Source organism: Neopelma chrysocephalum, unplaced genomic scaffold (assembly GCF_003984885.1).
Source record: "Neopelma chrysocephalum unplaced genomic scaffold, ASM398488v2 Primary Assembly neopelma1_97102, whole genome shotgun sequence".
Taxonomy (NCBI): domain Eukaryota; kingdom Metazoa; phylum Chordata; class Aves; order Passeriformes; family Pipridae; genus Neopelma; species Neopelma chrysocephalum.
In genome coordinates, this window is record NW_020925744.1 from 2,301,833 (window position 1) to 2,327,770 (window position 25,938).

Genomic DNA, 25,938 nt, shown 5'->3' on the forward strand with positions numbered 1-25,938 from the left:
AGCACTACCCCAGATTCTAATTCCCAGACCGAATGTGGTATATTATCAGTTCTCTGCAACAGCTACACAAGGTTCAAGCTTGTGCTGACTGGCGTCTAACCCAAAACCTATTTGTACTCCCACGTTGCTGCCAAGCTTTAGTAAATAACAGCATGAGGCCAAGCTAAAAATATTCTGAAGCACCTAGATAGATTGCAGTGACAAAAATAATCACTAATTTGATGCTGAGACTAAAGTTTGACAGGAAATAAGCCAACCCCTTGTATTTGGCAGCCAAAACTCAGGCCACAGAAGTACAGGTACAACTCTGTGTCTGCACCATGACACACTGCACACTTTAAAGCCTCCTGCCTTTGGAGACTCTTTCAGCATAGCAAGCAACTGCAATCAAGGAAAAGTCAAAATAATAATTAAAAAGCTGTATTTCATATATATATATGTGAAATATATTCAAAACATATGCATGTATGTGAAATATATACATCACTTCTAGCAATCAGGTGAAAACCTCCTCTAAAGGTGGTGCACCATTCAGGACATACCTGCTAGCAGACACAGATGCCCATGTACGCAATACATTCACTATTGTCAGATCTAAAAACTATTATCTAAAAACTACAACCTTCTATGATGTATTTCTCGTTTCTAGAACCAAGCAAAAAAGTGACAAAGCATATCACACAGTTAACAACTGCAAAGCATTGTGGTCATCAGAGACAAAGTTCACTTCAGAAAGAGAAGCCTGAGAGATGAAGGGTTGAAAACTATGATACTGAGATGGGGCTGTGGGGGAAAACCCAAAAAACTTCTGCAGCTGCCTCTAGAAATCCCATCAACAGAAATTTACACAGGGCCGTAGCGCTGCAGTTCTCAGCACTGACAGCAGCCTCGAATGCTGCTTAAATGGTTCCAACTGCAACGCCCACGGCCATTTCCAGGTAGGATATGATGTACTTTGCCACAGGGCAGACTGAGAATTCTCAAAAAGCTTCTTCCCCGTTCCCCTCCCCCCCAAAATAAAAGCATGAAAAAACAAAACAAAAAAGGGACGTACTTTAAAGTTTTTTATAAAAGCACACGCTACAATTACTCTTCGCTCTGTTATATTCCACAGGTGAGGCCTTGAGGCCCACCATCACCAGCAAACTCCGCCTGGCGCGACCAAGTGCGGGCACTAGTGGAGGTCGGTAAGAAACTGGAGCGCTTCGGGCCCCGAGCTCACAGCCTGCCTCTCTTTGGGGGGCTGCTGCTCCCCCTTCAGCTTCCCTCCGGCGTTGCCTCCCCTGCACAACAGTCCTGGCACCGCTGATTCCGACCCCGGCCCCTCCCGCCTGTGCCGCGCGCACACGCACTTCCGCTGCCGCGCGCGTGCCGTTTCCGGCAGCCCCCGGTCGTCTTCCGGGTCGCGCGCGCGCTCCCGCCGCGCGGGCCGGTCCGTCGCGCGCCCGGCGGTACAGCGTTCGGTGCGCGTGCGGCGCACGCCCTCCGCTGCTTCCGCCCCGCGCCCGAGGGGCCATGGCCGGAGCCGGCGGGACGGGCCAATTCAGCCACTGCCACAGCGCCGCTGGACGGGCGGCGGGCGAGCGCTGAGTGGCGGGAGCTGAGCGGCGGGCGGGCAGGCGGGCGGTCATGGCTTCCCCGCCGGCCGGCGAGAGCCAGGCGGACTCGGGCAAGCGGGCGGCGGCGCTGCAGGCGGAGCTGGGCGAGTGCCGGGTACAGCTGGAGCGGGCGCGGCGGCGGCTGCGCCGCACCCAGCGCCTGTACCGCCGGGCGCGGGAGGACGGCGAGGCCTTGCAGAGACAGGTAGGGCCCCCACGCCCCGAAGCCGCAGCCCCCGGCCCTGTCGTCCTCTGCGATCCCTCGGCCTCCTCTCCGCCTGCCCTCTCCGCCCGGTCCCGCGCTTCCCGGAGCCCGCCGGCCTCTCCTGGCTTGTGGGAGACCAATGCCACGGTGGGGTCCCGAGTCAGCGGCGGCGGTGGTGGTGGGGAGAACGGTGATGCCTTCTCTGCCACAGAGTTGACTTCGCAGTCAGAAGGAAAAACTACATTTAGCAGAAGGAAACATGTTTATTAAAGAAGGTGTGAGGTAGAGTGGGAAAACTACCCAACGGATTCTTATGGCAAAATAGGCACGTTTGGGAGAGACTCATATCACAGCCTACAGCTTCCCTCCAAAGAGGATGGGCAGGCACTGATCTCTTCTCTGTGTGTGACCAGTGACAGGACCTGAGGGAATGGCCTGAAGTTGTGTCAGGGGAGGTTTAGATTGGATATCAGGAAAAGGTTTTTCACCCAGACGGTGGTTGGGCACTGGAACAGGCTCCGCAAGGAAGTGGTCACAGCACCAAGCCTGACAGAGTTCAAGAAGCATTTGGATAATGGTCTCAGGCACATGGTGTGATTCTGTACAGGGTCAGGAGTTGGACTCTGATCCTTGTGGGTCCCTTCCAGTTCAGAATATTCTGCAAGTCTGGGATTTGTAAATACCACAGTACATCAACACAGAACAGTGGCTATTGCTTGAAATCTGACTTTACAGGGTGGGTATCATAGGAGTAACTTCGGTTAAGTTTCTCTGCTCGCTTTGTGAGCAGAAACTTAAGTTTTCCATTATGCCAACTATTCAAGTACAAAATTGTCTCCTGCCAAACAAAATCAGTTGAAATGCCTCTGATGCCGTTATGTTTTGCTTGAATTATGGAATGCAAAATAGGCTGACGCTCTTTTCTGGTGCCTAAAATGCAGTATTGGGTTCTGTAATATACTGTTTTTCTTTCAGGTAGAAGAACTCACTGAGGAAATCCATAATAGGAAGGAGAAAGATACATCTAGCGTAGAAGTACAGACAGAGGACTATGCTGTGTGGTCACAAGCAGGTAGAGAGGCTGGCTGGTGACTATTTAAACAGGGATCTGGAACAGCATCTTAATACATTTCAAGTCTGTATCTTCTGCTGAATTACACTCAGTAACCTGGCATTATCTTTCAGACCAGTTCTGTTTTTTCAAGCCCTTCGTTCAGGATAAAATGTAGCATGGACTAGCAGAATTCATGCCGTAATAATCTGTTATGTAGTAAACTTATATGTTACAAACATAGGTGTTTTACCAATTTTTAAAGTACATTAAAGTAAGACATAATTTGTTCACTAGGAGTAGAATAAATTCAAAGCAGAGGCACTACCTAATATTTAATTTTCATTAGATTACTTACTTGTGTGAATCTCCAGTTTAAGGTTTAGCATCCTTAAACTGCATTAGTAAAATATTGCTTTGCTAGTTTATGCAATTTCAACTTTTTTTCTCCCTTCCCCCCAGATTATTACTACTATGAAAACTATTACAATCACACCGATACTCAAGATTGTGCATCTGAACTACCAGTGCAGCACAATCCTGGGACTGAAGGCAATGAGGATAATGCCACAGAGGAATCGGAGACAGGTCCTCTAAGAGTGGATAGCACCAAAGTTGCTGAAGATGGAGAAGAGGCAAATTTCATCCACAATTTACAGGTTTTTGAGCTGTCTGGGGTTTTACCAGTTTTGAAGTCAGTACTCTGTTAATATTCCATCTAAAAGATGTGCTTTTGGTCCTGATGTCTTTATATGAAACAATTTTTCATGATAGTCTGGTGCTGGTGTTAGCTGACAAACGTACTTCAAAACTAGTTATTTTTGTAGTGTGTTCCAAATGTAGCATATTCCTAGAGTTGGGGGTTGGTATTTGGTTTATTTTTTTAAAAAGGCACATATATCCCACATAGCCTGGAAGCAGGACCTGGAAGCAGAGTGTGTTCAATATGGCCATGCTGACTTTCTTAAATAGTACTTTTTATTTTTTCTTCCATTGACATAAGGAGGCAACATTTAAGGAGAAGAAAGTTGTTGGTAGTGTTTATTTATTTATTTTGCTATGGGTTGGTTTTCTTCCCTGCTATACAGCCTTCTCTTAGGTCACTCAGCTGAGTTTGTGCCTTAGCATCTAGCGACAGAAGTGGGACAGAGAGCAGAAATCTGTTTCAGGAATGCACTGAAAGATACTCACTATGTGTATTTTTGATGTGAACCACTCTGAATAAAGATGGGGGAAAATGAAAGACACAGGAAAAAGTCTCGGTCCTATTGAAATCAGTAGGAGCTTATCAGTAAACCGCAGCCAAATTTTTGCCTTCTGAAACAGTCCAAGTTCAGAGAGCAGTTTCTTTCTAGAAGAAAATTTAATTTCTTATTTTCTGGTATCAGGAGGCAGAAGATACTTCAGTACCAGAGGGTTCTTTGGCAGAGAGCTTGAGAGCTGCTGCAGAGGCAGCTGTTTCACAAACTGGATTTATTTATGATGAAAATACAGGATTGTATTATGACCACAGCACTGGATTCTATTATAATTCGGTAAGGATCATTTCCAAAATCCTTGGCATTTTTTTCTATTGCAAAAGTTTTATTAGTAAAAGTTGATGTGAGCAAAAAACTAAGATCCAAGGTAATTTTATGTTTTGAAAAACAGGTTATTGAAGATTAATAGTATTGGCTGTTTGTTAATTCATTTTTTAATTATTTCAGTCAAATTAAAGATAGCAGGCTAAGATCTCCTTAGATCTGTAAGTTACTTAGCATTGTAGAAATTTTTTACTATAAAGCTGACCTGTAACTCTCTCAAACTTAAAAGCTTCAGTTAAAAGATGACTTGTTTAGAAAAAGACAGGTTGCTAAACTAAGTGGCTCCTCCACAGTGAAAAGAGTGCTGAGAGAAGATACACCAAATGCTTGTACTTTTACTTGTACAGTGTTACCAACTAGTTTAATGTTATAGGAATGAAAATATTTCTTTAAAAAAAGGAGATAGATGATGGATCAGAATTTCTTAATGGTTACTTTCTGCTATATGTTTTTCATAAAAGCTTTTGAGGATGTTTTCTTTCTGTCCTATAAGGTGTGTGTATATGTATACACATCTAGATAGATACATATACTGACAGAAATTACAGGGAGCTGCTGTGCTTAAAACAGAGGATTTGTCTGCAGCATTGCATTCAACTAAGTTTTAAAAAATGCATGTGATACACAACTGCTTGTTTTCAAGAACGCTTCTGGATTTAATTTTTAAGGTTTTAAATGATACCATTGCTTTTGAAATAGTTTGTGGATTTAGTTAGATACATAAGCGTTTGGACTATAGATTACAGTTTATGGTACAATTACACAAGGCAATTCTTGTTCAGTAACTGTTCTGAATTACAGGAAATGTTCTTGTATTGGGTTTACTGGCAAGGTTTTGATAGTGAGGCCTGGGACTGCAGAGGCAGCCTGTGTGAGAAGAGGCCAAGGACTGTGTGGACACAGCTGGTTGCACTGCAGGGCACAGCTGAGCCCCTAGAGGACCTGGTGGTGCCTCTCTGAAAGCACGTGTAAGAAAGGGCAAAACACAGTGGGGTGTGTATGGGGAGGTTGAGTGTGAAAAACAATCCTGCAAACACCAAGGTCAAAGAATAAGGTTCGGGAGGAGGTTCTCTTCCTCCATAGAAGATGACCACACTGGAGCAGATATTTACTGCAGTCCATGGAGAACCCCACACAGAAGTAGCTCCTTAAGGGACTGTGGCCTGTGGAGAGCCCATGCCAGAGCCCAGAGCAGGTTTCCCTGGCAGGAGCTGTGGCCTGTGGAGGACCCATACTTGAAGCAGGAAGTAGCAGCAGAGAGGGACTTTTTGGAACTGATCTCAGCCCCCTACTCCTCATTTCCCCGCACAAGGCATGTGGTACAGGACCTGGGAATGAAAGGGCTTAGTAGAGGTAGTGTAAAAAGAGACAGGGAGAGATGTTTTTTCTTTGTTCCTCATCTTCCAGCTCTGTTTTAACTGGCAGTAAATAACCTGTTTTCACCAAGTTGAATCCGGCTTGCCCATGATAGTGATCTCTGTCTTGACCTATGAGCTTTTCATCTTATTTTCTTTCCCAGTGTTGTTGAGAAGGGAGATTGACTGAGTGGTTGGAGGGGCACCTGGTAGCCATCCAGGATCAAGCTGCTACAGTTCTTTAGTACATTTGAGTACATTTTATTAAACTGCAAATGTGGTTCATTATTAACAAGGGGTTTCTTTGAACAGTGTATTTATTGAAGTGATGATTACACTGTTCTTCATTTCTTATAAAGGAAAATCAACTGTATTATGACCCAACAACTGGAATTTATTACTATTGTGATGTGGAAAGTGGACGATACCAGTTTCATTCACGAGTGGATCTGCAGTCTTACCAGGCCTCTGGTACTAAGCACACCAAGGATAAAAAAGGGAAAAAGAAGAGAAAAGAACCAGAGAGGATTACTGCAGATGAATATAAGGTAACTTCAGAACTGACAGACAGAAAATGCAAAACTCATTGGGTTTTTTTTCCATTACGTAATTTATAGGTTGAGAGGCTTGGTTTTGTGCAGAAGGTGTGTGTGTATTTTCAAATTGTTTAAACATCTTTAAACTACATATAGCAGGTTGCTAACATGTAGTTAGTGTTCAAATAACTTTCTCCTTGAGCGATTAAGGATGAAACTTATAACTTGGATCCTCTCAGTTTTTCAAGACTCTTTTATTGCAATGCAACTGTAAAGAAGTCTAATATCGAGTGTCAGTGAAGTTTTCTGATAAGCAAGCACACTAAAATGAGTTCAAGGTGCTGGTTGGGCTGGATTTACATCAAAAATTCAGTGTTAACCTCAGTGTCTTGGTTTTGGGGTCTTGGCTTGTGGTTTGTTGTTTTTGTTTGGTTGTGTTTTTTTTCAGGTTCACATGATGAATCAAAAAATGTAAATTTTGAAAATACACTGACATAAACAAACCTTTTTCTGTGGCTGTATTCCAAAGTTCGTTCCACTGGCATATTACTGTATCTCTACAATCATTTGGGATTGAGGAAAGTTCTAATTTGTTACATACTATGCTTTGCTATTGATACTTTGCTTGGTCAATACATTTTCATTATCCTTAGGGTGTGGATAAGCTTAATAAATGCCCATTGCAATTAATTTGTATTTTAAGTTATAAAAAGCTTGACTTCCCTTCTGTTGTTTTTCTGAGTGCTAAGAAGGTATACCATATTGTATGTACTTAGTGACTGCCTTGAAAAACTTTACTCACTCCTAGACATCAGGAAGTTCTATTATAACACAGTTATTAAACCTCAAGAAGTATTTCCTTCATGAACACTCTTACTCATGTTGAGTCCTATTCTGCAAATTTGTTTTATTATTTAAGATATAATGGAATGTATTGATTTCTCTAGTTTGCAGTGCTCCTTGGTTTATGTTTTTTAAAGCTATTGCTTAAATCATTGCGTAGTTTCATTATGTAGGCCTTAGACAAGCATATTGGTTGAAATCTGAACTAATTACATTATGGTACAGGTACTCTTACATAATAGTTATGCAGCATCTGTGCACAGTTAAAAAATTGTAATCAGGATTGAGGTCTTCTGAAATATTTGAAAATGGAAACTACTTACATTAAGAACAAGTGCAGTTATGTTAAATGGATAGTGGTTGTTGATGGATTACAGCTTTTATAAACAGATTGTGGCTAATGCAGAAATTTCTACTCCTTGAGAGAACTCACATGAACCATTCCATTCTGAAAGCTTGAGCTGGACACTTGAGCAACACTAAGTATAAGCGTCCTTTAGAATTAAGAGAAGGGAGCTAATGCAGTGGAAGTGCAGTTTTACACCATCTACATTTACACCATTTACAACCAGGTTCTGGGCATGCTGTGTGCAAATATTCTGCCACACTCCAGATGCATTGTTAATACGGAACTTTATTCATCATATGTCAGGAAGGGATCATGAAACGCTTGTAGGAATAAGTCTTCATGATAAACTAATTAATAGGTCTCTTAAATTTATAAAGACAAGTGTCTTTATAAAAGTTCTGAGGCATCTATAGCTCTGACCTAGCAAGTAATGTTGACTACTTTTTGGGATCCCATCGCAATCTACTTCTGTCCTCTGATTTGTCTTTAGCTTATTTTATATCAATAACATTTTTATTTAGATGGTGGTGTTAACAAATCTTTTGTGTGAGAGTTTCACAGTCACAAGGTAGAAGGTAAACATCCATTTTTGCTTGTGTTTTATTGATGATGAACTGAGTACTTTATTTTTGAACTAATTTGTTTGACAAACAAGATAATAGGAAAAACATTTAAAGTGTTCTGTAGTGCACAGATCTTTGCATCTATGAACAGGAAGTGAATGTTAATGTCATAGAAGAAAACAAGGCCTTTTTTAATGTTTCAAAAAACGGAGAATACAAAGTGAAACATTAAATATTTTCCATTTCAGACTTCAAAAATAAAAGAATGCCTTTTGTCAGTGCACTTATTTGTAAATCCACTCTTAGATTTAGAAAAACCAAAGTACCTTACAGTCATATTTTACATAGCTGAGTTAAAATACTTTATTTTTGTAGTGTGGTTATTAATCACATAAGGAATTCCTTGATTATTTAAAAAAAAATTATGTTACATTAGTATAAAAGATTAAGATTTACCAGAATAAAAGATTATATTTTTCTGCTATAAAACTGAAAAAAATAGTTTATGAGCTGCACAGTCACGTTCGTAGATGCATGATATTTTTTTTGCAGTATAGTTGTTCTGTTTAGTCTGATGTAGACCAAGGCAGTAATTAGTTCATGCTAGAACAAAACTAAAAATGTCTGGTTTTTAAGTAGCACTTCATAGTTGAAACGTTGTCTATTGAAATGCATTTCTCCACACTTGTATCCAAAGTCCTCCCTTTTCTTTCCCTGAATACCATTTAAATTATTAACATTGTGACAGTTCAAGACTAGTACTTCATTATTGCTTTTCCCAGTCAGTTATTAAATTGTGCTGCTAGTGTGAAAAAGGCCTCCAAACATTGCCGCATTTCTTGACCAAAGTAGGTTTTACTCAACTTTCTTTTTCTACAGCTGGTACAGGTAGGAGAAAGGTTTGGTTTAGTGCCTGGTCTGTGGACCACTGGTAGTGTTAAAAAAGCAGTACCAGGGTGTAATTCTGGGAATGTGTCATATACCCACTGAACTTTATTATTCTTGGATGAAGATAAGGTGGTTTATAAGAATATGAATGTGAAGCAGGGGAAGACAGCAAGCAGTAGTTACACACTCTCAAGTACATGAAACACTTTTCTTCCTTTTTCAGTTAAAGGATTAAATGTTAACCCATATTGATAGATATTTATATTTATGATATTGCCAAAATACAAGAAATAAGGAAACTTAACAGCTCTGTATGTAGATCATCACAGCATATATTTGTATGTAGATGGTACTGATTGCAATCAAATTGCATCTGATTTTTTGAATGACTTAATTTATACCAGAGTTAATACCTTTTTAATTTAAAAAAGATTGTTCCAGTTACAGTCTGTTAACTTTCTGTTTCTGGTCACAGCAGGGGTTTTTAGTTGTGGTTTATTTTCTGGCTATTGTGAAGACTTTGATGTTCTCAACTATCTTGCATATAGTATCTATTTATAAGTAGTAAATTGGGATGCTTAACACTACAGAAATGGCAGGTGAATTGTCCACAAATATTGCAGCATTCTTGAAGAAAAACCAATATAATTCTGCGAATGTAAAGGATAAAATTAATCTGTTAAAATGCTATTGTATTTTTAACAGGCTGAATTACCAAACAAGCAAATACTCATAGGCATCTGCTAAAATGAATGTACCTCTAATTAAAAAAAAAAAAAAAAAAGCCAAAAAAAAAGTGGAGGGGAATTCATGTGCTTACTGTCACCTGGGGAAAGTTCCTAATCTATACAAGAACTTTCTTTAAAGAGATCCTTTCTTCTCAGTCACCAAGCTTCTATATTGCAAATAGTTTTCTTCTGACTTGTGAAACAAAGTATGCTGTCTGCTTGCTTGCTTTTAGTAGACAATCAGGGATTTTTTTCTGCGAGGATGAATTATTACATAGCCTCTGTGCAGCTCACATAAAAGGATTGGTGGAATACTTTGAAACTTTCAGCCATATAGTTCAGTTCTGTTTTTGTAGGGGTAGGCCAAAAAAAATCTGGGGCAAGGAACACTGTATTTTCTTCTTTATGAAGAAAACCTTTGAATAAGTAAATTTGGAAAAGTTCCATTGTAGATGCATCCTAGCTGCTTCTGTAGGAGAAGCAAAGCTTTTTTAGTAGTATTTCCCATAGAACTCTTGGAGCAGTGGTTTTTACTTTTTTTTTATCACATGTAGTTTACTTTTTGCTGATATTCATCCCATCTTTAGGTACGTCAGTTGACAGAAACCACGGCTAATCTGAAGATTTCTTCTTTTGGATTGGCAGCTTCTGGTAAAGGTAGAGTTGAGACAACAAACACTTTAGTCCATGGATGTTTACCTTTAACCTTGATATTTTTATTAAAGGAAAAAATAATAACTAGAAATTGATGGTTAGATACCTTTTTTTCTGAAGGAATTAATAAGTTTTTTGAAGCTATTTGATCGAAATCCATTCGCCTGCAAACTAACTTTCAAATAAATTTGAAATTCTGTGTAAGATAAACATCTGAAGAAAACTTTGATGGCATTCTAGAATGTTTGAGAAGTATTTAGCATCACTGTATAACATAAAGCATCTGGACTAAACAAACTACGTGTTCTTTAGGTAAGGCAGATTTCTGTTTCCTGTATTTCAGAGCAGTCCACCAGTGTATAACATGGCTTCTATATGATGTAGGAAGAGCTTTACAGGTTTTTTTCTGGCATTTAGTTAGATTTTTTGCATTGGAAAATCGAGTATTGTGTAGGGTGGAAGAAAGTAACTGAAGTACTAGTGAAATGGTGTTAGCAAGTGAAAGCTTAATCATCTGAGTGAAAGAGTTATTTTTAACTGTTTGAGAATATTTTTTTAGTGAAATACTGAATGTCAGATTAATATTTCAAATTGAGAGAGTCAATGCTAAACATCTACTATTCATCCCTGTAGATGAGTGTTGAGTACCCATGATTCTGTTCAGTCAGCTACTGAACTTATAGCAAACCAAAAAACAACAGAATACGTTTGTGAAAAATTGTATTTGTACATATTTCTATGTTTTGTATAAAACAAATTTAGAAAAAAAATAGTTTAAACAGTGCAGTTCTTAGAATTGAGCTAATTATGTTCACAGTAATAAGTTCTAATTTGTAGACATGCTCAAGAATTGCATGAATGTGGATGTTGATCAGGCTTAATACAGAAAAACTGAAGTTTTAAGAGACAAAATGTCTTGCTCTGTCACAGTAAAGCAAAAAGTATAGTTAAATGCTTAAAATATTTTGAATTTTTCATTAAAAACACTTTAATAACACTGACATTATATTCTAAGTAGGATAGTCTGCGTTTCAAAAGGTCATTGTAATCAGTAGTTTGTGGCCTATTCTTTATAAAGCAAAACCATCAATTCGACTTCCACAAGCATGATTTGTTGTTTTTGTAAGATTGCTCCTCATGGGATACATAAAAATCCTGATTTCACTCATACCCTTGGGTGACATTGCCAGGGATGCAGAAATATGAATTGACTTAAGTATGTAGTTAAAAAATAGTTTATTATCAATCAGATTGATTGCATCCCTCAACTTTACTCAAGCTTAGTGAGAAAAATCGCAGAGATCATATACCCAGTAGATAGAAAGTTTTTCAAACCTGGATCATGTAGAATCAGTCTATGTCCAACATGTGACTATTGGTGTCAGTCTACTGTTTAGATATATTTGGCAAAGCAACATGCAAAGGAACATATGTGCCTAATATCATGGTGTAACAAATGTGGTTATAATGAGCATGTACTTGCATCCTTTGTGTCTTATAAGTTTGGGATGAAGAGTTAAAGTAATCGAGAAATGAAGTGCATTGCTAGAATGTATTGGGTTGTTCAGTGTTTACTGCCAGTTCCTGGTTTTGAAGCAGTGACTATATGGAGGCAAGGTATTAGGTGCTGTTTGCATAGTCACACTTTAATATATGCTACATGTGTTCAATGTTAGTACTAGTACTCTGTCGTGGTTTGACCCCAGGCAGCTGCTCGCTCACTCCACCACCAGCAGGATTGCAGAGAGAATTGGAAAGGTAGAAGTAAGAAAACTTATGGGTTGAGATACAGCAGAAGCTGTGCACACAAGCAAAGGAAAATAAGAAATTAATTCACTGGTTCTCTTGAGCAGGCAGGTGTTTAGCCATCCCATTGTTATAGGTAAATAAACCAAATCAAAATTTAGCAGCAATATTTATTGTAGGATTTATAAAGTGCAGATAAGCAAACCAGCGCGCTGGGTGGCGTGAGGAGACCCCTGCTCCTCACCGGCCCCACACCCAATGAAGCAAACAGCAACTTTTTATGTCTTTCCAGCCCCCCCCTCCCATAGTCACTTGTTAGCTCTTGATTGGACCTGAATTCGCGGGCCTCGTTCTGGTTGGTTCTGTTGCAGGCCCATTTCGAATGCCAGGGACTTTCCATCAGTACTTTCCATCAATAGCTTTAATTAGTCCAATGTCCTTGGAGCTGACTATGGGAAGATGTCCAGATGGTCCAGATGTTCTCCTTGGCCCTTCTTTATCGTCTCCATCCTTGACCCTCTGATCCTTGTTTTCTTCTTTTTCTAAGGAGTATACTCACACAATATTTTTAGCAAAGCAGGATATCGTATACGTGCTCAATAAAGCAGAATACTATCTTTGCCAACTTGGGAACTGCCAGTTGCAGGACAGTCAACTTATAATAATACAGCAGTTAACTATTCCGCAGCTTACAATTCCCCAGTTCTAATCAAGCAAGAGCTATGATATACAAAAGAATACAATATATATTTTGACGAGTAAATTTTACTATTATATACTTATTACACCATGAAAGCTGGGCTCCTGCACTGATAATGATTACTGGAGAGAACAAAGGCTTTAATTCTCAACATCCTCCCACTTCCTTCTCCTTCTCCCAGCTTTTATTGCTGAGCATGATGCCAAATGGCATGGAATATCCCTGTGGATAGCTGGGGTAGGCTGTCCCAGCTGTGTGGCCTCCCAGCTCCTTGTGCACTCCTAGCCTGCATTCTGGCAGGGTGGAGCAATAACAAAAACATATCTATATTATCAGTGCTGTTTCCAGCACAAATCCAAAACACAGCCCTACAGTAGCCACTGTGAAGAAAATTAGGTCTCCAGCCAAAACCAGTACATAGTCATACATAATGGAAAAGGATTTCTTACCACAAGTAAAGACCCTCTCAAATGCTTTAAGATACATTCAGTATCAGTTTATAAACTTCATCAAAATGTGTATTTTAATGCACATCTATGAAATTGTGAAGTGCTCAAAATCCATATTCGACTCAAAATCCAATTTTAAAATCCTCAATTTTGTACAAGGATTTCTAAATGTGAAGATTGCGTTTTTATCACTACTTAACAGAACTATTTAATTTATTTGCTTTCTTAACAGTTGAACATAGCAATTGTGGAAAAATACAGAAACTGCTGAGAATAGGCTTAATGGTCATATTGGCAAAATCATAGAATGAATGTACATATGGAATCTGTGGTCTGTTTATCAGAGTGTTTTTAAAAATTACTGTTTTCAACACAGAACTGAGAGTCTTCTCTTTAGTAGCCAGGCTTTGAAACTGCACCTTTTTACTTTATAATTTAAAATATCTGAAGTGATGCCAAAAATGAGTATCACTGGATTCACTGTGGAGAAGGAGCTGAGTGGTTGGAGCATTGTTCTTGGACATTAGTGCATCACAGTCATCTGTTGTTTTGCCTCGGTTGTGATTTGAGTGAACCATTTAGTTTCTCTGTTTTCAGATTAGATTAGAATACTCTAAGCTACTTTGTTAGTTTACATTTAGGATTGCAGAACACCTCGGTATGTTTGGTATCAATCCAATATCCATACCAAACATAAATATAGACAAATATTAATATACTGAAAAATATAATTCATCAAACGAAAAATCAAATTTTCCAAAAATATTTCTAATGGAATTCATGTGTTTGACGTGAATGAACTGTGTAGTCTTACTTTTGGCAGGATTACTACATCTTTTGTTTAAAATAAACAGTGTTACACAGTGGCATTGTAATCCTATTCCTTCCTATTCCAAGACTTAGAGAATTCAGGGAAAAGGGCCACTGCAGTATGGAGAGACCCTAAACAAAGTCTCTTGCTCAGTTTCATGCTCAGTTAAAGCATGAAATATTTTTCAAATTGCTGATTTTTCCTGAGAATCTGCTGTCCTACTAAACATGTTTCAAAAGTACACTGTCCTATCCAACAGTTGAAGTGAATTCTTGTGTTTGTTTTACATCTGTGCCACTGATGTGTTTTTACAGTTCTGAAAGTGAAAGTGCTTTAATTTCCATGATGTTAGCATTCACATTATTTCATGTATCTTGAAATGAGAAATGTTCTTTCATGGAAACACACGAAAAGATGAAGGATGTATTTTTTTAACTGCTGTGTTGCAATATGTGATACAATTCAGGGTAGTTGAATGTATTCATTCTGAACTCAAAATGTCACATAACTTAAAATCTGAGATTTTATTTAGCTTTTAAAGCCACTTGTGTTCTTTTTTTCCTTTTTCTTTTTTTCCATTTTTTCTTTTTTTTTTTTCTTTTTTTTTTCTTTTTTTTGAGATAGTTATCAGGCTACTTTCTTTCTGCTGATGAAATAAGTGGCAGTGGAAGAACCTGCAATGATCCAATCTATCTGATATTCAGTAAAGAAATTGAGACTTTTTTTGCAGTAGAAAATGGATTTTCAGTAGAACTGTTTCACATAGCATTAATTAAGCTTATAGTCTCTATCTCCTGTCTTGATTAAAGGTTTTGTTAAAGATGCAGTTTTGAAAGGAGAAAGAACAGGTCATTAGGCAAGCATAAGTGGGCATTCCAGATATTCTGGACCACAGTAGAAAAAAAATGAGAAGACAAAAACAGGAGGAAGATACAATGAAGATAAACTAAAGAACTTCTAAGCAAGTTGCAAGAATTGAGTAAGAGAGGGACAGAAGTGAGTGTCATAAAAGCAAAATATGAAAATATTCAAGATGGTGTTGCACAAGTTTGGAAGTGAGTACAAGTTTCTTAAGTTTTGTGTGAGAAAAAAGGAAGGAATAAGTGAAGTTTAGAAGAGAAGGGCAGTCACACTTTCCCAAATAGACGATGGTCTCAGTCATGTTTTTTAGAATGTGAAAATGGTTTTACTCAAATGTTCTGTTGACTGCCTGTGCAAAAGTTTCTGGAAATTTGACCAATTCTTGATAGTTGTAAAAATAATTCTTCCTAGTGAAGAATTTACTTCCAGGATGATAGCATTCTTTAGAAAAACTCAATCTGTAAATACTGTAACATTATGTAAACTCCCCTCCAGGATTTGGACACAGAAGAGCAGAAATCATCTAACAGTCTGAATTGCTTTTCCACTACTGAGCAAGTAAGTTCTGCTGAAGAAGATGAATCTCCAAATATAAGAAAGAAGACTAAAATGGACACAAAACCACGAAACAGTCTAACAGCCAAAGAATCGGTTTCTACAGACAGTATAAATTCACATTCATGCAAAAGTGCACCGGACACTGCAGCATGTACAGATGACAGTAGAACAGCAGACACAGAGAGTGAGCCAGAAGAAGGTGAAATTACAGATTCTGAGTGTGAAACCTACAGTGAGGAGGAATTAACGAGTGAAGAAACTGATGATTCAGAAGACTCAGAAAATGAAGGTGAATTATTGTGGATTATATGTGGTATTACTGTGTTTTTCCAGGAGCCTGTTAAGAACAAATGACAGTTTGGATAATTTTAAAAAATATATTAAAGCCTGTGACTTGAGTTAATTTCAATTAAAAAGTGCTGTATGTTACCACGATTTCCTTTCTTTTCTTCACTTGCACAGTAGTCAGTTTTAAGTAGTAGTGTTTTTATAAAAAGCTGTTTCCCAGTATAACATGCTGTGTTTCTGTAGAAACCTCAGTGATTGAATAAATTTTGGTTAGACTAAGACAGTGAAGGGAGAAAAGAAAGTCTGTTGCTAAAATAGAACTTGTAGAACAGAACTCACAATAATTCAGTGTATTAACTCTCCCAAATTAAAATATAGTATTTCTGATACTGTTCATAAACCATCATGTATAATTCAATTCAAGATGAGTCCACAGTCATGAAAAGGAATGTGGCATAGTCAGTACTGATTGAAATGCTGCTTTGTGTGTATTCCAGTGACAATTTGTAAGAAATGGGTATAGAGAGGGAACCTGTATACTGTTTTATACCAAAGAAAATGTTCTCCTAGGTCCTTAAGGTCCTTAAGAACTCCTCAAGAAGTGAATGGTCTCTTGCCAATAAAAAAAATAAAGGTAACTTGTGAAAAGCTTAATGCAACCAGTATGCAAAGGATATTGCAAATCCCAGAAAGAAATACAACCTGAATGAAGACTGTACTGTAGCCTGTGCCTTGCTCACAGTTAAATAGTTTGTTTCTTACGTTTTCATTACTTTACTTAACTACTCAGATCCTAAGTGATTAATGCCAATCAAAATGTCCTTGCTATCATCAGACTTTCAGATTAAATTTCCTTCTTTTACTATTCAATTCTGCAGTAATGATGGAGTAATAAAAACTGGAGACAGTTTCTTTTCCCCTAGTACCTTTTAAGGTAGTGTCTTCTCATCTTATGTCTATTCCTAGCTAAGATTATTGGAGATGTTTCTGCAAATGTACAGCCAAGTACAGAATTCATACATCTGTTAGAATATAATAAAATATAATGAGATAATAAAATATAATGAGATAAAAAAACATATGCATCTGTAGGCTCTATTATTTTTTCTTATCCATGTTGATGCATAGTGCTAATAACAGCTAAAAACATTTGACAAAGAAATTGTCAAATATAAAGTTCTGTATGTACTAGGTCTGTGATGTGAACAAAAAGGTGTTGCCTTTTCTCAAAGTAAATTTTATCCTAATATATTACGATTAATGATCCATACATTTATAATATACTAGTAAATTCTGTGAATGTATTTATATTTTATTGCTATAAAGAGTAGTGCACATGTAAATAAGCAGAATTAGGAAAACGTTTGTAACACTTTGGTGTGCAGTCAGAAAGCCTTTGAAACAGTAATGTCATCAAAGTTTTCTCTCATATGCAGTTGTGCATTTCTTTTTATGAAAGTTGCATATTATTCAGCCAAGTAATGGCTGAATGTATATCAGTTTTTTGAAAACTGTGGACTGTGGGGGTAAAACTGTAATTTGTTGGTAATAATGGTGGTGGTTTTTTCTATATAATTATAGATGAAGAAAAGATATGGCCTCCTTGTATCAGAGTAATTGTAATAAGATCACCAGTTCTACAGACTGGATCACTTTATATTATCACAGCTGTGAAACCTGCTACAATTGGAAGGTAAAACCAAATGAAATATTTTATATATATCTAAAACTACCTTGCTTTGAAAGCTGTGGAAAGCACTTTGGATTGCTTGTCCCTGCTCTTCATGCTTGTCTTCCTAGCCTGCAGCAGTTGTGAGGTACTGTGAGTTAGGTTAGTCCACGATAAGAAGTTCAAGTCAGGTTATGTAATAGCATGTTGCTGTGATAATGTAACAGCATACACAGTTAATGCAGCTCAGCAGCTCTCAAAATTTGTTAGTGATAACTTGATCTTGTGTCTGAGCCCTAATGGCAGCATAGCTGCAAGTCCTTCTTTGAAAAGTTGTTTTTTAGGAAGTAAGTAAACTTTGTTCTTGGCAACTAAAGTAACTTTTTCAGAAAGGGAAGAACACCCTTCAGAAATTCAGGATCACAAGGAAGCATATCCCAGACTTCCTCACACATTCACATTTCAGTAGGGTTTGTTCATTGGTTTTAGATAATAAGTTGGGGGTTGTACTGCACTGTACGCATTCTTACAGTTCTAAATCTGATTCATTCATTGTAGAGGATGAATCTAATGATGACTTAATGTTTTCATCCAAGCTTACTGAAAACTTCACCCCTGAAAAGCTGCTTCTATCTAACACTAATAGATGCGTTTTGATTTGCTCTTAGAGCTGGGGTTTTCTATGTACATTTATGTGAAGATCAACACAAGACAGTTCTACTTGGAATTAGCATATAGGTCCTTTGCTAGCTGCATTGCTTCTTCATCGTTTAAGGATAAGAATGTAATACGCAAATCCCTTCATCCGACTGTAATGTTTTTAACAAAAAACCCAAAACAAACCAAAAAACACCCTGTACAGATTACTCTTTCTTTGCTTGTATTGCCTGCCTAATGCTATCAAGAATTCAACTTCAGCATTGAAGACTGATGCCGAGACGCACTGAAGAGCCTGAAGGATGCAGAGTTCAGACTTATTTACAGGCATTGCATGAGTATAAAAGTTCAGGTAGCAATGTCAGGTTTATAAATAAGAATTTAATGGTACTGTTTTATCATTTATGCATTGTCTACTTCGTATACTGTATAAAAATTGAAGAAGGGACTTGAAGCAAGTTCTTATATTGTGTATATAGCAACACAATGTTTTGTATCTGTAAAGATTCCTAATAGCTTACAAGAGAAACACAGTATTAAGGTTTCAACTAAAATACACCTTCTGTAAGCCATTTATAGACCTATTTCTACTTTGTTGTGATTTATATATTAACTTGCTTTTACAGAGAAAAAGATGTTGGACATACACTTCAGATTCCTGAAGTTGGAGTCAGTAAGGTAACTCTTGTTTATGTCTGCTGAAAGGTAGATCAGCAGACATAAATGTATGAATGAAGCTTTAGATTTTATAGCTTTAAATTTGGAAGATCATGTTAATTTTTTGAAAGAACTTTCAGCATAAGATGTGGGTTTAGCCACATTTGAATTTAGAAAAAGGAGAAAACTAGTTTTTTACTGAATGGGAACTTGAACAACAGTGTGTTTTCAAAGTCTAGAAAAGCTAAGTACTTTTTTTAAAGGGGAGTTTTACTAATCTACATTGTAATGCACAGTAAAAACCCTGTATTTTGAATCTTTAATTTCATAGTTGTTGAACTTGAGGAAAACTTACTACTCTGTTAAGTACTTAATGGTATATAAAATCCTGATGTCAGCTAGTAAGAATCTTGTCACAAAGTAATGCAATCCTCACCGTTGTGCTCAGAGCAAAAGAGGTCATTTTATTTTTCTTCAAGGCAACTGTATAAATGTGATGTACAGGGAGTTTGAAAAATTAACAGAATGCCTTTCAATGGTAGATTGAATGGAAATTTTTTGTTCTGGTTTAGAAAGATTAAGGATAAATTTTGTGCTCTGTTTTGCTAAATGCTTTAGCGCAGACCCTCAATGCAGCACTCTTAATAAAAGAAAAATGTGTATGGACAAAGACATGTCATCCAGACAAAAAGTTTGCTAAAAACATCTCTAAATGCAAGTGTCTCATGAAACACGCTTTACTATGTCTATTTCAGATTATAGTTCTGATTAATCAGCCATGTACCATATTTCATACTGAATAATTTCCAGAGTAATTTCCTGCTACTAATGACTTTTTGAGGCATGTATTTGAAACTGGGTGAATAAAGAAGTCAAAAGGCTTTTATTTTTCTGTAATGTTACCGTTTTAGTACTTCACAGGTACTGACAGTTTAAATAAGAAGTTACTTCACTTTTCAGATAAGGAGTGAAAGGCAGAAACATAAATGACGTATCTGCAGGAAAAAACAGTTATGTACCAGTTTGTTTTCCTCACTATTCACAGTTTATAGCTGTGGACAGCTTTGGCATTTGCTTTTCTTGGGTGGAAAATGAGATTTTTAGAAAATGCTACACCCTGCAGATTTAGCCTCTTTAGAAGAAGTTTGGGTTATTTCTATTCAATAGAACAGAGGTAGAAATTAAATTATCTATTGAATTAACAGTTAGTCTCCATCATTGCGGAAGTATTCCTGTTGGAAATGCTAACCAGTCTTCAGAATATTTTTTTTTTTTAACTAAATGTAGCAACTGCTGTTGCTCAAAGAAGAGAACAGATTTGGTTTTAAATTAATACTTTTCTTCTCAGATTGAGTCTTATGACTTTTTTATTCTACTATTGCAAAAGGAATATTCACTTGCTGTATTTGAAACAGTCACCTTTTTAGACTTACTGCTTTTACTGGAAGCATTAGTAGGTTGGAGAATTTGGTACTTCGGTTTGTTCAGTGGCCTTGTTTGGAGGTAGTGTATATCTTTGTGAGTTTGGCCAGGAGTCGTGTCTTCTGTGTTCTGTGTGGGCTTGGGAACAATACCAATTAAGAGCTGTAACAACAGCACAAACAAAGCCATAAATAGATCGTTAGTCTCAATATCAGAAAGGAAATAAAAGACACAGCAAATGATGGCTAGTCATTGTGTCCTGGGTATTAAGATGCAGGTGAAGGTGAATTATGTGAATGCTACAAAAGCATGGCATTTAGCGAGGTATTTTAGATATGAAAGACCAAGTAACCTAAAGCAGTAGAATAAGATCAGATTTTTTTTTTTAATTGGGAGTGTTGTAAATTACCTTAAAAGCAAAAAGCCTGTTATTTATACTAACAGTTAAAAATGCTGTATTACTGAATCTCACAGTTCTTTAAGTAAAGCATACTTCCCACACTAGAAGTATATAATTTTTCTGTATTGAATCAGTTTATGGTCAAAAAGGTTACTTTATTAATAGTATACTTTAGCTCGTGCTGTTGTGGCCCATTGAGTTACATTTCACTTGGATGAAATCATAAGGTATGGAATACTCTATTAACTTAGAGTACCAAAAGCACTCATTTTAAAGGTCTCAAAATATATTCCAAAAACTTCCCTTTAAGTAGCCTTTAAATTGTGAAGTATTTGCTTAACAAGAACATTTAACCTAAGCTTCTATTTATCAGTTTCATGCAGAAGTATATTTTGACCACGATTTGCAAAATTATGTTCTGGTGGATCAAGGCAGTCAGAATGGAACAGTTGTTAATGGAAATCAGATTCTCCAGGTGAGTACCTATTGTTTTAAGACACTGTACACTGCAGAAAACTGTAGTCTTGTCATTTTAAATGTGTTATGGCAAATCACTAACAATGCCATTGTATGGCTTCTTTCATACATTAATGTCTGCCTTGGTTCCCTTCTGGTTTTAGGGCCACTTACAGTACATAATGTTTGGTTATACTAAGAAAAATCCACTATGTTTGCAGTTGCTAGAGTGAAATCCCTACTGTAGTTAAATACTTGCCTGCATTTGTGAGACCAAACTGAATTACTGAATTGTAAGCAGCATGCATGAAATAGAGTTTGTGTCCTTCATGAGTAACTAACATGGCTGCCAAAACTTTTTTTTGCTGTAGCCTAAAACAATATGTGATCCCTACATCTTGGAGCATGGAGACGAAGTGAAGATTGGTGAAACTGTGCTTTCTTTTCATATACATCCTGGCAGTGATACTTGTGATGGATGTGAACCAGGACAAGTCAGAGCACATCTTCGCCTGGACAGGAAAAAGGAATCCTCTGGTTAGTCAGGTTATCACAGGAGATGTTTATTATTATGGCTTTATTATAGCTGTTTATAATATAAACATAGTTATTAGTTTTCTTACAATTTTCTTGTCAACTGGAAATAGTTGTACATGATGTATTTTCTTCTTGGTATGTGTGTCTATAATAATGTTAGAACAAAAATTCTCACACTTGTCATGTTTCAAAACATTGTTACACTAGTAATTAGAAACTCAGTCCTGTGTTCTTCCTTTTAGTTTGCCCAGCACTTAGCAAAGAAGAGAGAGAGTTAGTCAGAAGAAAAGCATTAAAACAAATACGGGTAAAATATGGTTTACAGGTGAGTTTAGAGTAAGAAGTTCATTAAGTTTTTGTAATCTTCTGGTTTCTATTTTTTTAATGCTTTGTGATTCCTATTTTAAGTTTTAAGAGAAGTTTTCAAATGCACTCAAACTTGAGCCTGGTAGTTTAACTCAAGCTTGTCTTTTGTACCCTAAATAATAATTCTTTACAAACCTGTGCTGAGAGAGACGATTGTAAGGGGGCGTGAAAGTTCTGTTTAAAGTTTAGGAGAAGAAGATCTTTCCAATGGATATAAGATTCCTAATCCTTTTGAGGTTAAGATTTTGCAAGACATTTTTATTTCTGCAGATTAAGTTTTCACTGAATTGCAGTGCTGTCTTTTATTTGGAAAGGAAAAATAATGAGCAACTGAAAAAAATGGTGGAAGGAATTTTTTTCAAGTTTTTAAATCCGTAGAAGAATGCCAACGTGAACATACAGGCAATATAGTATATATGTATTCAAGTTACTTTTGTTTTAGATATAACTTTAACTGTGGGGTTACATCTAGCATTTGTACATTTGTACAAAACAGAATGCCATTGTTTCTTTCAGATTCTTCAGCTACCAAAATAATATTAATAGAGAATCAGTAGAAATGCTTAGTTCTGTCATCTATTCTGAAAAAAAATAGTTGCTGAGAAACAGGGTAAAGGGCCACTTGGTTTTCTGCTTGATATGAAGAGATTGATTCTTCATACCAAGAGAAGATTGAAGAGAACCTGTTATTTGATTTACAGCTTCTGTGAAATTATTGAAATTGGCAATATTACATCATTATGTGATGATGGCAATAATATGCCTTACAAGGTATGGCTGTAAACTAAGTGAGGACTGTAGTTTTTTTGTTATAAGGTTTACAATTAATGAAGTAGGCTGAAGCTGCCTTGCTTTGGAGGGAAGAAGTGCAGTTATCAAAAATGAAGAATTTAAAGCCCACTTTCTTTGTCTTGATGGAACTTAATCTGCTTATAAAGAACACAGAGTATGAAGACAACAAAGCAGTGAAGAATCCAAAGTACAAAGACAGAGCAGGAAAACGCAGAGAGACTGTTGGAAGTGAAGGAGCCTTCCAGAGAGATGACAGTTCAGCTTCTGTCCATATGTAAGTTGGAGAGGCAGGGGAGGTATCCCCCATGTCCTTTTCTTGTGAATCTTAAAAAAAATATGATAAAGTATCAATTTGTTACCAGCATACAGTTTTTTAGATTACAAATTTACCTGTATGTAATGTGTTAGGAGAGCTAGAAAATTGTAAGCTATTCATACATCCCATTTCACATAGTCTTTTTCTTAACTCATCACTTTCCATGCAGAATTCAACTGGGCAGTAAGGATGCTTAGATCACTTCCTTACCAACTCAAAAAATCCAAGTCCCAGCTGCACTACTGACATTTTCTGTAGTGTCTATTTTTCAAGAGGCTCAATTTTTATTTTTCCTATTCAGCCCCAGTAATAGTACACATGCAGATTTTTCACCTGCAATTTCTTTCACTGTCAATATCCAGCCTGTCATAGAGCATGTATTTACATACATCTTGATACTTAATATAATGTTCCTCTTCAATTATTACTTTGCTTCTGTAGTTGTAGTTGGGGTGGTTTTCTTAAGAAACATAACCTTACAGATGCTGGTAAATTAGTAAAAGGAAGTGTGAGACAATTAAATAAATGCATTAGGATGACTTGGCACAGATACTGCCTTTTCCCTAGTGCAGTCCATTCCTACCCACTCATGATGTAGCTTTTAGCTCCTAAAGCAAGCAAATAGTTCAGAAGCAGTTTTAAGTTAAGTTGATAGTTACCAGATGCTTGGAATGGCTTTGTTAACCAAAGATACTCTTGGAGGAACTTGTAAAAGGTAGCGTTAGGGTCTTCTGGATAGCTCTTGATGGAAGTAGGAGCAGCACAGTATTTGATTTGTGGTTTCCAGAGCAGTATATGCACACACATTTCTGTTGTTCAGTATTTCAGGGCATACTCTTTATATGAACTCTTGCTTATCAGTTATCTTAAATTTTCTTCAAAGTGAAATCAGCAACAGCAACAAAGGACATAAAATGTTGGAGAAGATGGGATGGAAGAAGGGGGAAGGCCTGGGAAAGGATGGTAGTGGAATGAAGAATCCGGTAGGTCTTTCTGGTTTTCACTTGAAACAAAAATAATGTATTTGCAGTGAAAAATATCTAATTGTATGCCACTATTCACTTGAAACATTTCAAACTCCTGGTTAGGAAGGAATAATCTCAGTCAGACTAATCTCAAATAATTTTTTTCTTGACTAATGAGGTACTTTGAAATTTTTCAATAGCGTTGTCCCTTCAGTAGAAAATGCCAGAAATGTCTGTGTTTGTTAGGAAACTATGCAAAGGAGGACAGACAGCTTCTAGCCATTGAATTAATAATGTCATACTTGAATACAATAGTCTGGAGGAAGATTGAAATCATTTAAGTGATGTGAATTCCAGATGAGCTTAGGGTAGAGTTCTTCACTTTCTCTGGGGCTGCTGTAGCACAGGGATCATATGCTGCTCACTCAGGTGTATTTCACAGTAATGTTAGGGGCAGGTGACATCTATCAGCACTCTAAATCATGGTTCTAGAGGTGGTGGTTTGACACATCATTTCCATGGTACTGTTCATGTATGATCTAGGTGTATTAGAACCTGAAAGAGAAGTGCTTGGGAGTGGGGGGTGGAATTTGTATTAGAAAAATATGAAGTATTTAGATACCTAACTTGCAGTTACAAAACATTTAATGTATTTGACAGATCCAACTTGAGTTACATCAGAAGCATGCAGGTTTGGGTACTAGGAGACCAGTCTCAATTGAAGATGTTCAACTCATCCAGAGCAAGAATAAAAAGAACTGGGACAAAGCAAGAGAGAGGTTTGCTGAAAACTTCCAAGACCCGAAATCACAAGGGGATACACCTAAGAATACATCTTGGGTTAGAGGGACTGTAGAGTAAAGTATCTAGTCCCTCAGAAAGATAATTCCTGAGTGTAAATAGTGGGAAGAGAATTTATTTTTATTTTTGCTTTTGCTAAAGCAGGAGTTTGGTTATATGGTTGTGGAAAAATTTATTCAGGATTAACTCTGTTATGTTAATTGGTTTTCTGTAGTCTTCATGCTTTTATAAAAACACATTTTTAATAAGCAATGGAGTTTAGTGGGATATTCAAATTTAAGTACTTGAAAGTGATTCTCATCACAAGCAGGAATCTTCCATCACATTTTTAAACTTAACAGAAATTTACACAAAACATCTGTTAAATTTAAATATGATACTTTTAACATTTGAACAGTGGTTTAAAAGCAAGCTGAAACAAATGAAAAAAATCCCCCAGGCCCATACTAGCAAAGTCTTATATTGCTGTTTCTTCATGATTGTCATGAAATGCTCAGGAAGAGGTACACCAGTCTTAAATTCATACAGTTCAGTACTAATTACATGTCTCAGCTTACCTTAAGCTGAGGAAAAGGGGGAAAAAGCTTGTTTTTAAATGATTCAACAGTACTGTTCAAAAATATTGTACTCAATGAAATAAACTACCAGCATTAGTGAAGAAAACAATGTTCAGAGACAGCTTGTAGCAAAATTTTCTTCTGTGAAGAACTTGTTTGACATTTGTTTAGTAAATCTGTATCATGCCTTTAAACGATGAGGTATGTTTAGAGAACTGCTGTCTGTATTTATTAACTTCTTTTTCTGATACATCCATTGCTGGCAATGGAGTTTATGCCAGGAAAAAAAAAAACAACACAGTGGATTTTTGGTGGGGAAGGATTGCCAAACTGAAGCCAAAAGATTGGTATTTATTAAATGTTCCTAAACAAAATAAACCAGTGTCAATTTAAGCAGTGTGCTTCTTGATAGTTTCTTGTGCATATATTGGACAGGAGTGCTCTTCTAACGTGAGTAGAACTTAATCCCACTTTGGTCAAAAGTTCCGATACTTGTTCAGATAAAGGAAACTTGGTAGTCCCACCATCCTATTGGATCACACAGGCAACTCTCAAGCACTGTGGAGTAAACCCAGGA

At 37.1% G+C, this 25,938-nt stretch overlaps 1 protein-coding gene across 2 annotated transcripts; it reads left to right on the plus strand.

Moving 5' to 3' along the window:
• The first annotated feature begins 1,468 nt into the window (after positions 1-1,468).
• Positions 1,469-25,757, plus strand: AGGF1 (angiogenic factor with G-patch and FHA domains 1). Of its 2 annotated transcripts, none has more exons than XM_027671353.1 (14): positions 1,469-1,803; positions 2,779-2,875; positions 3,317-3,513; positions 4,243-4,389; positions 6,152-6,340; positions 10,287-10,356; positions 17,348-17,459; positions 18,719-18,770; positions 20,945-21,046; positions 21,399-21,564; positions 21,807-21,889; positions 22,869-22,996; positions 23,922-24,021; positions 24,664-25,757. In XM_027671353.1, exons 1-14 carry the CDS (start codon positions 1,630-1,632, stop codon positions 24,862-24,864), a joined length of 1,818 nt encoding a protein of 605 aa, XP_027527154.1. In that variant the 5' UTR covers positions 1,469-1,629; the 3' UTR covers positions 24,865-25,757. The 2 variants fall into 2 exon arrangements, with proteins under 2 accessions (XP_027527154.1, XP_027527153.1); XM_027671352.1 differs by lacking the exon at positions 10,287-10,356 and adding an exon at positions 15,416-15,767 and having other exon boundaries at positions 1,473-1,803.
• The last annotated feature ends 181 nt before the right edge of the window (positions 25,758-25,938 follow it).

What these genes read in the sequence shown, in the direction of transcription:
- AGGF1 (XM_027671352.1), top strand. Translation starts at nt 1,630, where the DNA reads ATGGCTTCCCCGCCGGCCGGCGAGAGCCAGGCGGACTCGGGCAAGCGG. An exon ending in AAACCTGCTACAATTGGAAG is followed by an intron (nt 17,460 to 18,718) that starts GTAAAACCAAAT and finishes TTGCTTTTACAG; the next exon opens with AGAAAAAGATGTTGGACATA. An exon ending in GGGTAAAATATGGTTTACAG is followed by an intron (nt 21,890 to 22,868) that starts GTGAGTTTAGAG and finishes CTGCTTATAAAG; the next exon opens with AACACAGAGTATGAAGACAA.